General features: G+C 36.2%; 2 protein-coding genes across 2 annotated transcripts in view; both read right to left on the bottom strand.

Moving 5' to 3' along the window:
- LOC122529746 overlaps positions 1–2178 on the bottom strand; it is a 3436-nt gene extending 1258 nt beyond the window's left edge. The window contains exons 1-5 of the mRNA XM_043656159.1: positions 1984–2178; positions 1432–1684; positions 1244–1347; positions 359–500; positions 164–267 (exon numbers count right to left, since the gene is read on the bottom strand). Of these exons, the coding sequence (XP_043512094.1) occupies positions 164–267; positions 359–500; positions 1244–1347; positions 1432–1684; positions 1984–2178 (798 nt within the window). The remainder of the gene's footprint in view (positions 1–163; positions 268–358; positions 501–1243; positions 1348–1431; positions 1685–1983) is intronic.
- A 625-nt stretch (positions 2179–2803) lies between these two features.
- On the bottom strand, positions 2804–6532 carry LOC122529767 (odorant receptor 13a-like). The gene is made up of 6 exons (XM_043656191.1): positions 6338–6532; positions 5311–5567; positions 5061–5160; positions 3896–4210; positions 3041–3316; positions 2804–2891 (listed from the first exon to the last, which is right to left on the bottom strand). Exons 1-6 carry the CDS (start codon positions 6530–6532, stop codon positions 2820–2822), a joined length of 1215 nt encoding a protein of 404 aa, XP_043512126.1. The 3' UTR covers positions 2804–2819.
- Between the last annotated feature and the right edge of the window lie 6422 nt (positions 6533–12954).

Here is a 12954-nt window from a genome sequence, read left to right on the forward strand (position 1 = left end):
GAAATCTGATTACAAATATTGTTACGAAACAGTTGACACTGTTCTAGGCGTTTGTTTCTGATGTGTGGTAATCCCATAGTGTCGTTCTAGGGTTAAAATAAGTACGATCTTCCAAATTAAACAAAAATTGCAGAATTGCAAGAAAGAATTATACTAGTTGTACCTGGATAGCAAATAATATTTCAAAATAAGGCGACATTCCTACAGGTAAATCGACCCACAAATTGAACGGCAACATTCTATCAGATTCGTTTCTCCCTATATTTGCTGAAGAGCAGAAAGTGTTTCATTATTAAATCTAATATCATATCACTTTTTATATTAAAAAGTAAATGTAACGGTATTTCCGTTTACGTACCTATAAGCGGAGTCACCATATAACCAGCACAAGTGCCTTGAGTACAAAAGATGAGAAGAATAATGCAAATGTTGCATATCTTCTTGCACCCAGTAACAATTAGTATTTCTTGTGGATCATGATACGGACGCCAGAAATTCTTCTGCGTGAATACAAGTAAATTAAAGAACTCGATTTTATGCCTGTATAAAATACTGATCTTAAAGAAAACCACCATCACGTATAGAATATTGCAACAAATGAAGACGCAATCCTGAAATCATAAATCTAGATGTCATAGTAATATGAAATTAAATTGTACATTAATCTGTTTCCGCGAGAGAATTTTTTAGTCAGTATTTTAACAATCTTTTAGTCAGTATTTTTAATGTGTATTACGTGAAATAAAATAAGCTGAAAGTGGGTTAACAATGGGATTCATTCGAAAAGTTTCAATATATCAGTCAGTTTATTTAAAATGTATCAATGTATGCATCGTTTTCAGTTCATTTAAAGTGTATCAATTTCTGTGCATCATTTCCAAGTCAATTGTCTTGAATCTCAATTTATTTCCAATACAACACGGTCATGAAATAGTGATAAAGACGAATTGAACAAAATTTCGCGTACTCACACTGAAATTTCCCCAGGTATGATAGATATCTCTAAGTGCGATGCATATGCTGATGAAAAGTGCCCCAAGCGTGTAAATCNTATATATATACACATATATCAGATCAACAGAAATCTGATTACAAATATTGTTACGAAACAGTTGACACTGTTCTAGGCGTTTGTTTCTGATGTGTGGTAATCCCATAGTGCCGTTCTAGGGTTAAAATAAGTACGATCTTCCAAATTAAACAAAAATTGCAGAATTGCAAGAAAGAATTGTACTAGTTGTACCTGGATAGCAAATAATATTTCAAAATAAGGCGACATTCCTATAGGTAAATCGACCCACAAGTTGAACGGCAACATTCTATCAGATTCGTTTCTCCCTATATTCGCTGAAGAGCAGAAAGCGTTTCATTAAATCTAATATCACATCACTTTTTATATTAAAAAGTAGATGTCACGATATTTCTTTTTACCTATAAGCGGAGTTATCATATAACCAGCACAGCTGCCCTGAGCACAAAAGATGAGAAGGACAACGCAAACGTTGCATATCTTTTTACACTCAGTAACAATTAGTATTTCTTGTGGATCATGATACGGACGCCAGAAATTCTTCTGCGTGAACATAAGTAAATTAAAGAACTCGATTTTGTGCCTGTATAAAATGCCGATTTTTAAGAAAACCACCATCACGTATAAAATATTGCAAGAAATAAAAACGCAATCCTGTAATTATAGATACAAATGTGAAAATAATACGAAATTAGTCTGCAAATTTGCCTGTTTCTTCTGAGGGATTTTCAGGCTGTCTTTTGACCAGTATTCCTCATGCGTATTTTGTGAAATAAAATTAGATAACAACAATCAGGTTTAAAAGAATTTAATAGATCAATCTTAAAAAGATCTTTCTACGCGTTCCCAGTTATCTCAGTTCTTAAATTCCATTTATTTATAACACAATACACGCATGAATGGATAAAGAGTGAAAAGACAAATTGATCAAAGTCAAACTCTCGCGTACTTACACTGAAATTTCCCCAGGTATGATAGATATCTCTAAGTGCGATGCATATGCTGATGAAAAGTGCCCCAAGCGTGTAAATCAGAGCGAAATCTCGGCGACACTGCTCGTTTTGATCGGCTGCTAACCACAGGCCAACGATTTTCATGAGAAAACTCGCCCAAATTATCGAGACGTTCCTATTGTGTAGCACATGCATGATGGACGTTGAATAGTCAGAGGAAAGATGATGTGCATTTTCTTGAAGCACGTCACCTACATATTCAATCGATTCCTCACGCGATATTAAACATGAAGTGTTTGGTCGTGATGACCCTCTGACCATCTGCCTGTACGCCAATCAAAAATTGTACGGCCACTTCTCATGTTCTCGTGTGAAATGAATAGGCGTAATAGATGCATTATTCATGAATGAGGGCTTTGAACGGAACATCGCAGGTGTTCAATATAAAGAAAGAGAAACGATCGTGGCCATGCACAAAGTAACCTGCAAATGCTTGTATTATTTTTAAACAACAGAAAAGTACTTTGTTTTGTGAATCGATGGAAACTCTTATTGCTTCATGTAGAATCGAAGGGCAAGTTTCTTGAAAAAATTTCACGAGAGGACAAGGTTTATGTGTGATCTGAGTTTGTTTAAAATTCGTTAGTGATTCGTTAGTGAAGAAAAAAATAAGGATTGCTTCGAATCTTGCTTATTGTGAAATCAAGGAAACATTGTTGGCTTAGTGATGTCATTCGATGATATAAATTTTATTTCGCAATTATTTCGGATACAAGTATTGAAGTCTATTTGCAAGCATTAAAATATTTCCATTGCGTATATGTGTGTGTTCATAATCAGTTACCCTCTTTTGCTCTCAAAGATGACTCCCTCATAAGAGCGAAGTATGACATTGTTGTGCTTATCACCTGAAATCAACAAGAAATTTGATTATTGTCGCGAAGTTGTTGCCAAAATTTATATTGTATTCTATTGCATATTCGAAATAGTGAAATAAAAGTTGCTCATACTGGATGGATTTTCCAAAAGTTTTATCAAAAATTGAATGGTTATGTACCGTGGTACTCGTTTCCATGATGACAGGGAAGAAACCTCCGGCAGTGAGATGACACGGTCGCATTGACTTCATCATTATTATGTTCATGTCTTTTCGCATCATTTTTCCAGATTCATTCATTGGCAATATTGTCCACCATCCTGAATACAATGCCATGCTGATATTCGAGCTTTCCTCTACTAAACCATGGCAGATGTATGTGAAGAAAATGATATAGAAGAAGATACCGAGCATGTGGAAAACAAAAGTAAGGCGCGTCCCGGTAGGTATGTCTCCCTAATGTAAAGAATTATTGTTAGAAATTTTAAATTGGAATTTTAAAAATTAGAACACTTTTGGAAACAGTGGGAAATATTTATTTAATTCTCTTAATTATAATAAGTATGACTTTGATTTAACTAAATAAATTCCACTATAGACAATTTTGTCAAACCAAACATTTATCTTAATATTAATTAATACTTCAATTGTTTAAATTCCACTATAGACAGTCAATTTTGTCAAATCAAACATTTATCTTAATATTAATTAATACTTCAATTGTTTAAATTTCTCGTAAAATGGTGGCATTCAAGTAGAAACGAATAACAACGAAAATATATTAAGCGAATCTTTGGAATTTATAACAACATAAATTTATAATACGGTAACCTAACAAGATAAATAAATTCTTCATGCTAATACCATCATGGTGATCCTACGATTATACACGTATTACGAATCGAGCGACAGGACAACTTTTCTTTCTTCTGTGTCATTTCAACTTACAGCATCTCATTTCTCAACGTTCATCGGATCGGAAGGGTTGAAAATCGGAAAAATCAAAGGAGATAGAAGCTCATTGCGCAGACGTACCAGTATCATCTCGTACGTGTCGAAACACATCAGCACGCTAAAGATAACCATAGTGCTGAGGATCGGCAGTGTAAAGATGTCCTCGAGTTTAGCGCTGTATTCGATTAACGACTGATGCTTTTGGATACATTTCTTCAGAATTTCGTAGCATTTGTTCGAGTAAGCGACAATATCCGTCTCCTTGTCGATGTCTGACCATAAATTCAATAAAGTGTTTTGCAGCATACGAAATTGATAGACCACGTGCAGATTCAACACGCATAAGACGTTCTCAGGACCTACGAAGCTTACGCCAATATGTTGTACTGCCAGTACCTATGTAAATATCGTGGAATTACCGATGAAGAAAGTGATTGTGATACATGTCGCGTTATCGTGTTTCCAAAAGTTGTAAAACCAGTAACTGTGCAGTTTAAAAACGTAATGCAAGTTTCGAATATCAGATGTACAAGTTAATTCAGTGATTTATTTTGTGAATTAATTAATTATAATTATTATTCTGCATTCGAATCATCAAGCTCTTTGAGAATTTTGAGTTGGAAATGAGCTTTGAGAAGCCTAAGACAAATCAGTTCTGTTAGATATATGTAACTTCAAAAAACAGTGTTGTTTTATAATGTTTCTTTCGCTTTTCAGTAATTGAAAAATGCACGTTTAAATAAGGCAAATTCACTGAAAGAAGTGATATTTGCATATTTCAGAGACTGGAAACTTTCTATTGCGTAGCCATTTGGCAAAGTTAGCTTCTTGAAATTATGTTCTCATTTCTGTCACTTCATCTGATCCATGTGTATTTTAAAACGTTTTAAAAGGTTGGAAAAACTGTTGTTGAGATACAAAAATGCCATCATTTCTTTTAGAGATGGAATGTACGAAAAGTGGCAAAGATTGCTTTCCCTAATGACTAAAATGTATTTTATATATTTTGTAAACAAAGGAAAAATCCACGAGGAAAGTGCCACAAATTAATTTGCATAGCCGTTAATGCACTTGCAAAATGCATATTTTAATAAAGCATTTTGCTGCTTTCTTTTGCATAAATTCGCATGGATTATTTTGGCAACGACACAGTTGTTATAACGTGGTTATTGAGTTATTGAAAGCTTATTGAAACTTGTAAAAGTATTTTTATCTTGAAGTATACGTAAGTGGAGATTTAGAGCACCTGGGTGGTGAACATTATTTCGTAATAAGGTGACACGTTTTGCGGTAGATTGATCCACATGCTGACTGGAAGTACTCTATTCGATTTATTATTTCCAATACTTGCTGGAAGCATGAGTGCAACGTAGTAAAAAAAATATGGTAAATTATTTTTTATTGTAAACATATAAGAAATATGCAATAAATATTAAAAGTATTTCCTCTTTATGAAATAGCAACTTTATTTAATCTTTTGATTGATGATAATCAACTTACCACAGATCGGGACAATTGCATAGAAGGACAAAGCAGCTTCAGTAACGAAGACAAGAAATATGGTCCACATAGTGCAAATCTTTCGACACTCCGCGAAAAGTAGCTTCTCATTGTGGTTATAATCGAGATGCCAGAAATGTTTTTGTGCGTATAGAATTATGTCCGAGAATTCCGTTCTATAAAAACTTACTACCGAAAGTTTGAACATCGCTAGGACTATGTTCAATGTGTTAGATGTCAAAAAGATACAATGCTGAAACAATGGTTTACGATGTTAATCTGTATAATCGAAAGGAGCAGTGATTGTTGTAGACTGCGGATTTTTATGCAAATTTATATTCAAAATTTATATTTATATTTAAATTTAAATATCCACAGTCTAGTGATTAATAATCAGTATTATATTGTTTGCTAGCATTGATTGATTTTCATTTATCATGACTATTTCAACTATCCATCTTAGATTTTTTTCTGTTCATTACAATAGTAATTATTATTATTATATATTATTATTATATATTTGTATAAAAGGAAAGTGGAGTAGTATTTCAGTTTTGTAATCTAAAGTGGTTTTCTAGGTTTGTGGTCGGCACAGTATGTGGGTGGACGATGTTCTTTCTTGTTCTAAGTATAAACACATCGGTAAGTTTAAAATCAATTGCAAAGAGCTTAAAAAACAACGTATGCATAACACGCTTTTTCATCTTTTTCGAAATATACATGAAAGTTCGTACAAAGCTGGACCACATGTGTGAGCAAAAAGTCTACGTTAAAAGATAATGTTGTCGTAAGAATTTAATTGTCATTCTAACAAACTTTGTAATTAAACTGTGAATAATTATTAAATCACTTCCGTAATTTCCTACTGTATATTTGTTTATAATCATTGTTTAAAACTATTTAGTAATATGTCTATCTAATTTAACTGTACAACTTAACTACTTGTACATAGTTTATCGTCAACGGTAACATGAAAAAAGAAAAACGATTTTCCTGGAGGATTGCCAGTTAAAACATACTCACGTCCAAATCATCCATACTATGATAAATGTCGGCGACATTCACATACACGCCATAAACGAGTGCAACGATGGTGTAGACTACCGCGAATTTCCTTCCACGTTCTTCGATGTCGTTCGTCGTCACCGAGATTCCAGTGAGTTTTAGCAGAAAGTGTAACATTTTAATGGATATGTCCGTATATTGTCCGGTATGCATGACGATCCGCTTTTCTTTCCAATCTCGGTTTTAACTTATACGATAATTAGTGGCTTTAGTGATTTGAAGTCACTTTGATCTATCCAGACACTTGATTGATACGTGTTTCATCTAGGGCGAACTTCCACGCGTGAAGTAAAAATGATACGTTAGTGCAAACCAACGTGACATGCTTTATTGATGTTAATAATGTATATGCCTCAAATATGATTGCTACAGTCTCTTGAATGTACAACTAGTTTATCACGTATCGATTTATAGCCAGAAGTGAAAATTGTTTCATATCGTATATTTGGAAAGTTCACATGTACAAGTACATTTTCTCTTTCTTTTTCAGTGTAAAATCACGATATGGTTTTTATTGAAGAGGTGTTCAGTGACATGTTTTTGTATAGCGCGTATCGTAGTGTTCGATATCGTTCAAATACATCTTTATTTACATAAATATTTAAATACAAAGCTATTTAAATATTCGAGAGTTTAAATAAAACGAAAAAATAATTATTTGTTGTTTTAACGGATAGGTATAAATTAATTAAAATATTAAAATTGCAATTTATCTATTATTTATTATTATTTATTATTATTATTGATGTCGGATAGTAGTTTAAAGTCTAAAATTGTTCCACTTGTTTTCCACACTTTTCTCGCTGTTTTGATTGGATCACAATCTTTTATTTATTTATTTAAAATCGAGAATAAGAAACAAATTATTTCTTCTATTATTTAAATGATTTTTATTTGAATAAAAAATTTGTTTGTTATTTACAATTAAGTTATACTTTTAATTATTTATTACTGAAATAAGAATTGTATCCATAGTTGGCACATTTGATAGTATTGAAGAACATACTGTTGTAGATTAGTATTGCATGAAGAACATACTGTTGTAGATTAGTATTGCATGTTATAATGTTTGACGGAACGAAGAGGCACGTTGTTTTTTATGAACGTGGAATTATGATGACGTTTCTTAATAATTAACGTTTATTTTTGAAAATTTTATTAAAAATCTAATTTGAAAATGGTTTGTTTCAGAGATACTGTCTGGTGTTTAATTAAAATAAAAATTTAATGTAATTTAATAATATATAATCAGTGATTATAAAAGAGGAAGTCCAAGTTGTTAGCTAGATTTACGTATATACGATACAGATACTGCTCGCTGCGCGTTGATTGTTAAGAGTTACACTCGCGATTAGAATGCTCAGGAGGGGATCTGTATCGATTGGAGATCAAACGATTTCTTCCCGATAAGCGAACTGTTCCTTATCCAGATACTAACATCAGACGAGCTTCTCTACTGCATCTTATTAGAGTCAGACGATTTTGAGATTTATGAGATCTTCACCTTACCAGAGTCAGACGATTTCTCTACTAAAACTTGAGTCGATGGAAAACTAGAAAAGACACTCTCGTATCGAAATAGAATTTCCCGCAATAATGATTATCGGCAACGAAACGAATTTTCGATCACTTATAATTGTTATTTGTAATCAAAACGTTTAACTTTTTAATCACGTGGTTTCCTTGTTTTAACTTTCATCACATTTCGAGGTAAATAATAAACATATAATAAACTTCAGTTACTGATTCTCTTTCGTAAGAATTTCTGTTATTAACTGTTATCTTTTGTCCCTGCTTTAATCTACTGTACGTATAGATCAATGTTCGTTTATTTTCCTATTTCAGAGTTTTCAATGATTAAACTTAAAGCTTCCCTGCTACTTTTTTTCAACGATCACAAACGAATTGTCAAGTTATCACGCAAAAGGATCCAGGCATTGTGGAAAAGAACGAGACAAGTTTACAGTGGAAGTATTTTATTATGTAGGTATATATATATATATGTATAATTTCATATATATATATATATACATATATATATACATATATATACATATATATACATATATATACATATATATACATCATTTTACCGTTTTCATTGAGAAAATACGTATACTTATTTGCAACTTATTATATTTAATCGTTGTGGGGAGGTGGGGTGAGGAGCGTGACTCACTGTCGCAACTGCCTCTGCTCCCAATTGTTGTTGCACAACCATTGGGATTATTCGAAATAGTCGAGAGAAACAGGGGAAGCAAACGAATGTTTATTGCTACCTCAATCGTCGAACAAGTTGATTTAGCGGATGGACGAAACGTTCAAGAGGCTGATCGACAGTGAATCGTCGCCCTGCGACAATATTCGGACACTATACTGAAACGTACAACAAACGAAGACTCAGCCCGCGCAAGATTTTTACATATCGGGGGCCTCGAATCGTAAAGTGTTTTTAAATATCGTTACAGTGAATCAAACGGCGGTGTAAGGGGCGGGGGATGGTTGGGAGAAAGGTTTGGGCAACAGGCATCGACATTGGTAACGTTTCTTTGTGTTCATCTTTTTCACTTTTTCTTCCTTTTTTTTTCTGTTTTTTGTCCTCTTTTTTTCTTTTTTTTTTGTTTGTTTGTTTGTTTGTTTGTTTGCTTGGTACATATGTATATACACACACTTCGATACAATATTAAAACACTTATCAATTTCATTTGCAAACATTTCCTTACCTAGTATGTTTCTATTATTTCATTGTTATTCGGATAATGCTTATCCATATAACACGTGTACCCATCAAAGCAATGGAAAAACGGAACTGAAAGATTGTTCTCTCGCCTAGGTGGCTTCGTTTATTTGTTAACTTTATTTTTTATATTCTTCTTCTTCTTTTTTTTTTCTTTTTTTTTTCTCGTTTTCTTTTTTTCTTTTTTTTTCTCGTTCCTCCTTCCTTGTGGTGAACGCGCTCTTAAACCGAGGGGTCTACGTTTTATTACACGGTGCACAGATAAATCGTTTTTCTATCCGAGATGTAAATTTCAAAGTTGCCTATTAAAAGTCGAGAAGCTGCTTGTCCTGTGCGAGTGGCTCGATCCGCGGATTTCGCGTCTCTCGTTTCTCCCTTCGAGTCGTCGTGGTAACAACGTCGGTAAGAATGATCGAAGGGCAATCGACGACGACGTTTCACTTTTCCACAGTAACGACAATAATAGCGGCGATAACGGCGGTAATTATAATAACGGCGATAATGGCAACGATCTTGAACGGAGTGACGTAAGCACGTGAATTCCGACCGTTTCTCGTTTCTCTACAAAACTGATCGAGCAAAGCTGCGTCGAAAAAACCATAAGCCCTTAAACTTAACGCATTAACGATTATTAAATGTCTCTATCGTATTGTATTTCTTTTTTTTTTTTCGTTCCTTTTTTTATCTCATTATTTTTTCTTTTTTTTTTTTTCTGTCGTTACTATTAAACGGCGTCGTTTTAATTGATCGCTACAATCTGCAACAGGTTATCGATTACATCATCTAAATGTCGTATATCTCTCAAGGGGATTTTTCTTCGAAAGAAATTCTTCTTCTACGTCCTCTAGGTTTATATTACGCTTTCGTTTAATTATACACAATCAAGCTTCGCGGGCTAAGATCGCGCGTTTCGATCTAGCGAACGCGGTTACGGGAACGAAGCTTGTTGAACTCGGAAAGGACAGGAGACGATGGAGAAACAAGAAATTCTTCTGTCGTTCGATTTCGAACGTTGGAAACGTCGGTGTACGTAACACGGTGAAGCATAATCTACGCGGTGAAAGCTCGATTCTGGATATTCTAGGTTAACAGAGAGACCGCGTGGACGAAATGATATATCGCATAGTTATCATCGTGCCTCGTTCAATTGTGCAATTATGCCACGAGAAGGATTCGTTCCGAGTTCGATCACTGAATAATACGTTTCTCGAATAACAATTTCAATCTCTTTTTTCTACGTCTACCGCGGTTAAGTCGAGACGTTACGTGTATCTTGTATAAATAGTAACAATTGGCGAACGAAAAAGGAAAAAGTCGAAATGTATCTCGAGACAAAGGAATACGTCAGTACAGTATATCGCTATTTTTTTTTTTCTCTTTCTTTTCTTCTTTTTCCTTGTTTTCTTTTTTTTTGTTTTTTTGTTTGTTTTGTTTCTGTTTGTCGCTCGTTTCCATAGAGAGATGTCGGAATTATCATTATAAGTCGAAGGACTAGAAATATTTCTTTCTTTTCTTTTTTTTTTTTTTTTTTTCTCACATTAAGGTTGTGATTGTACAAACAATCGAAAGCTTAGCTTACGCCGGAGCTCGGTGCCCTAAGTAATTCAAGTGTCGTTCCAAAACTCTTTCGCAACTTCGACGCTTTTACACTTCTATGTCTTTTCTTCGATGTAAATTTATAGAGAAATATGTTGTTACCTTAGTCTGGGTGTAAACGTTTCATGTAAATCGATAGTAAATAATGTAATAATAATATAATACAATACTCCTCTAAAATTGCCGTTTATTTACACACACGCTACACGCACTTGTTTTTTTTTTCTCTTTTTTGAAAAATCTAAATCGAACCCGTGTAGAAAAATATCCGATGAATTGATAGAGACTCGAGATATCTGCGGCCATCGTTCACGATTTTTTTCCTTTTTTCTCTACCTCCCCCCCCCCCCCCCCCCTCCCCCGAAAGTTTTTAACGTTTCACGCAAAAACTCCCCGCACCTCGCGCCGATGCATTCGTTATAAATCTCGTTTTGTTGCTTCGTACGTATGTATGTAGTGACTCGATTTTTCGCTAGTGTTCAAATTTCCCCTTCCCCTCCCGCCGCGCGTTCGAAAATCTAGAAACTTCTCAGAAACCATGTGCTTTGGCCCCATCGTGTTGAAGTTCGAAAGAAAAAAAAAAAAAAAAAAAAAAAAAAAAAAAAAAACAAAAAAACAAAAAAAGAAAGAAAGAAAAAACGCCGAGCAATCGCATTTTTTTTCTCGATCGATTTGTCAGCAAAGCCGCCGCTACGTATGTATCGTAGGTACAGCGTGTCGGGTCACACGTGACGGCAGAAAGTTTCTAATTAAACCAACCGCGAAACGAGGGATTACGCGGGCAGGCGTAGGGTCTTCGAACTTGATTTCATCCATCGGCAGGAATTTCCCGCCTATTGTTCCGTCGCTTTGGTATTCCGCGTTTCACAGCGATCTGGTTGTCGAGGCAGCCAGCTGATTAATCAGTAGAGACACGTTTCCCCGCGCGTATCGCAGACGACGGAGAGCACGTTTGCGCGAATACGAGTGACGAGAGCCTGCGAAACGAGTTTTTTCCCTTTTTTCCTTTTTTCCCCCTCTTTTTTCTTTTTTTCCCTCAGTGAGAAACTTTACCGTTACCTTCGATTTCGGACAATAGCTCTCTCTCTCTCTCTCTTTCTGGCTAGATCTCGCGCTTCGAGAGGCGGGTAGCAAAGTTGGCGCAGAAACGAACGGAAACACGGAGTCCTCGTGTGTAGTCACCATAGTTCTCAGCGAGAAATCGCCAGTTGTCGATGTTTATTCCATCGTCGCGTGTATCGCGAACGCATACCGAGCGATTTCGTCGAGGACGAAAGAGGAGGCAGCGCGAATATGAGAAAACGCATAAATACACAAGTACGCGTACGAGAACGAGACAACTGATACCGTTTGGTCGAAGGAAGAGGATAGAACGAGGAGAGGGATAAACGAGTAGCAACGAGAGAGAGAGAGAGAGAGAGAGAGAGAGAGAGAAAGAGAGAGAGGGAGAGGGAGGGAGGGAGGGAGAGAAGACGGAGAGGGACAGAGAAGGGAGAGACGGAGAGCGGGACGGAAAAAGAGAGAAGGGAGGGAGAAAAAGATGGAGGAAACCGCCCTCTCCATCTCGTTTCCTCTTTCTCTTCTTTCTTTACCGGTCTCTCTCGTCTCGTTCCCCTCCCTGTTTCTCCCTGTTGTTTCTCAGCATTCAACCGGCGAGTAGGTCTACATGCACACAAGCGTACTCGATGGAAAGCGCCTCTATGTCGGACTGATAGAGTGTGCGTGCGTGTACTTACGTGCGAGCATGCGAGCCGTACGTGCGGCAACACGCATACGAGAATCGGAGTAGCTAACGCTATCCTCTATGGTAGTGGAGCATACTGGCCGCGTACGTACACAATGCGATGCCGTATCGTCGTTCGTGCTCGAACGAGGTATATACCCGTGAAGGAAACGCGAGCTTAGAGGTGCTTAGAGGTTCGCGTTCGAACTTTCGACTGGAAACTCTCTCTCTGTTCTACCTCTTCGATAGGCGAGACGCGGCTTGTCCAAGCAACCACGACGTCGCGTGCTCGGTCTTTACGCGATTTCGCGACGTACGATCCAGCTTCCCTGGCATTCGAGGCAAGCACACGACTGGATTTACTTTCACCTTACCGCCGACCGTGCCACTAGCCTCCGAAAAACTACCACGGTCTGCCGTTGGCCTCACCGCGATTTCCTTTGGAGAAAGAACCGGCAGACGGACGAACAAACGATACGGAACGATCTCGCGGAGCACCGATCGCCACGACGATGACCA

This window comes from Frieseomelitta varia, unplaced genomic scaffold (assembly GCF_011392965.1).
Source record: "Frieseomelitta varia isolate USP_RPSP 00005682 unplaced genomic scaffold, Fvar_1.2 scaffold_307, whole genome shotgun sequence".
NCBI classification, from domain to species: domain Eukaryota; kingdom Metazoa; phylum Arthropoda; class Insecta; order Hymenoptera; family Apidae; genus Frieseomelitta; species Frieseomelitta varia.

Excerpts from the sequence above, each read along its gene's own strand:
- LOC122529767 (XM_043656191.1), bottom strand. The coding sequence starts at position 6,532 with ATGCATACCGGACAATATACGGACATATCCATTAAAATGTTACACTTT. Across the intron at positions 5,568-6,337 it reads ATAGTATGGATGATTTGGAC|CATTGTATCTTTTTGACATC; the intron begins GTGAGTATGTTT and ends CCATTGTTTCAG. Across the intron at positions 4,211-5,060 it reads AAATAATGTTCACCACCCAG|GTACTGGCAGTACAACATAT; the intron begins GTGCTCTAAATC and ends ATATTTACATAG.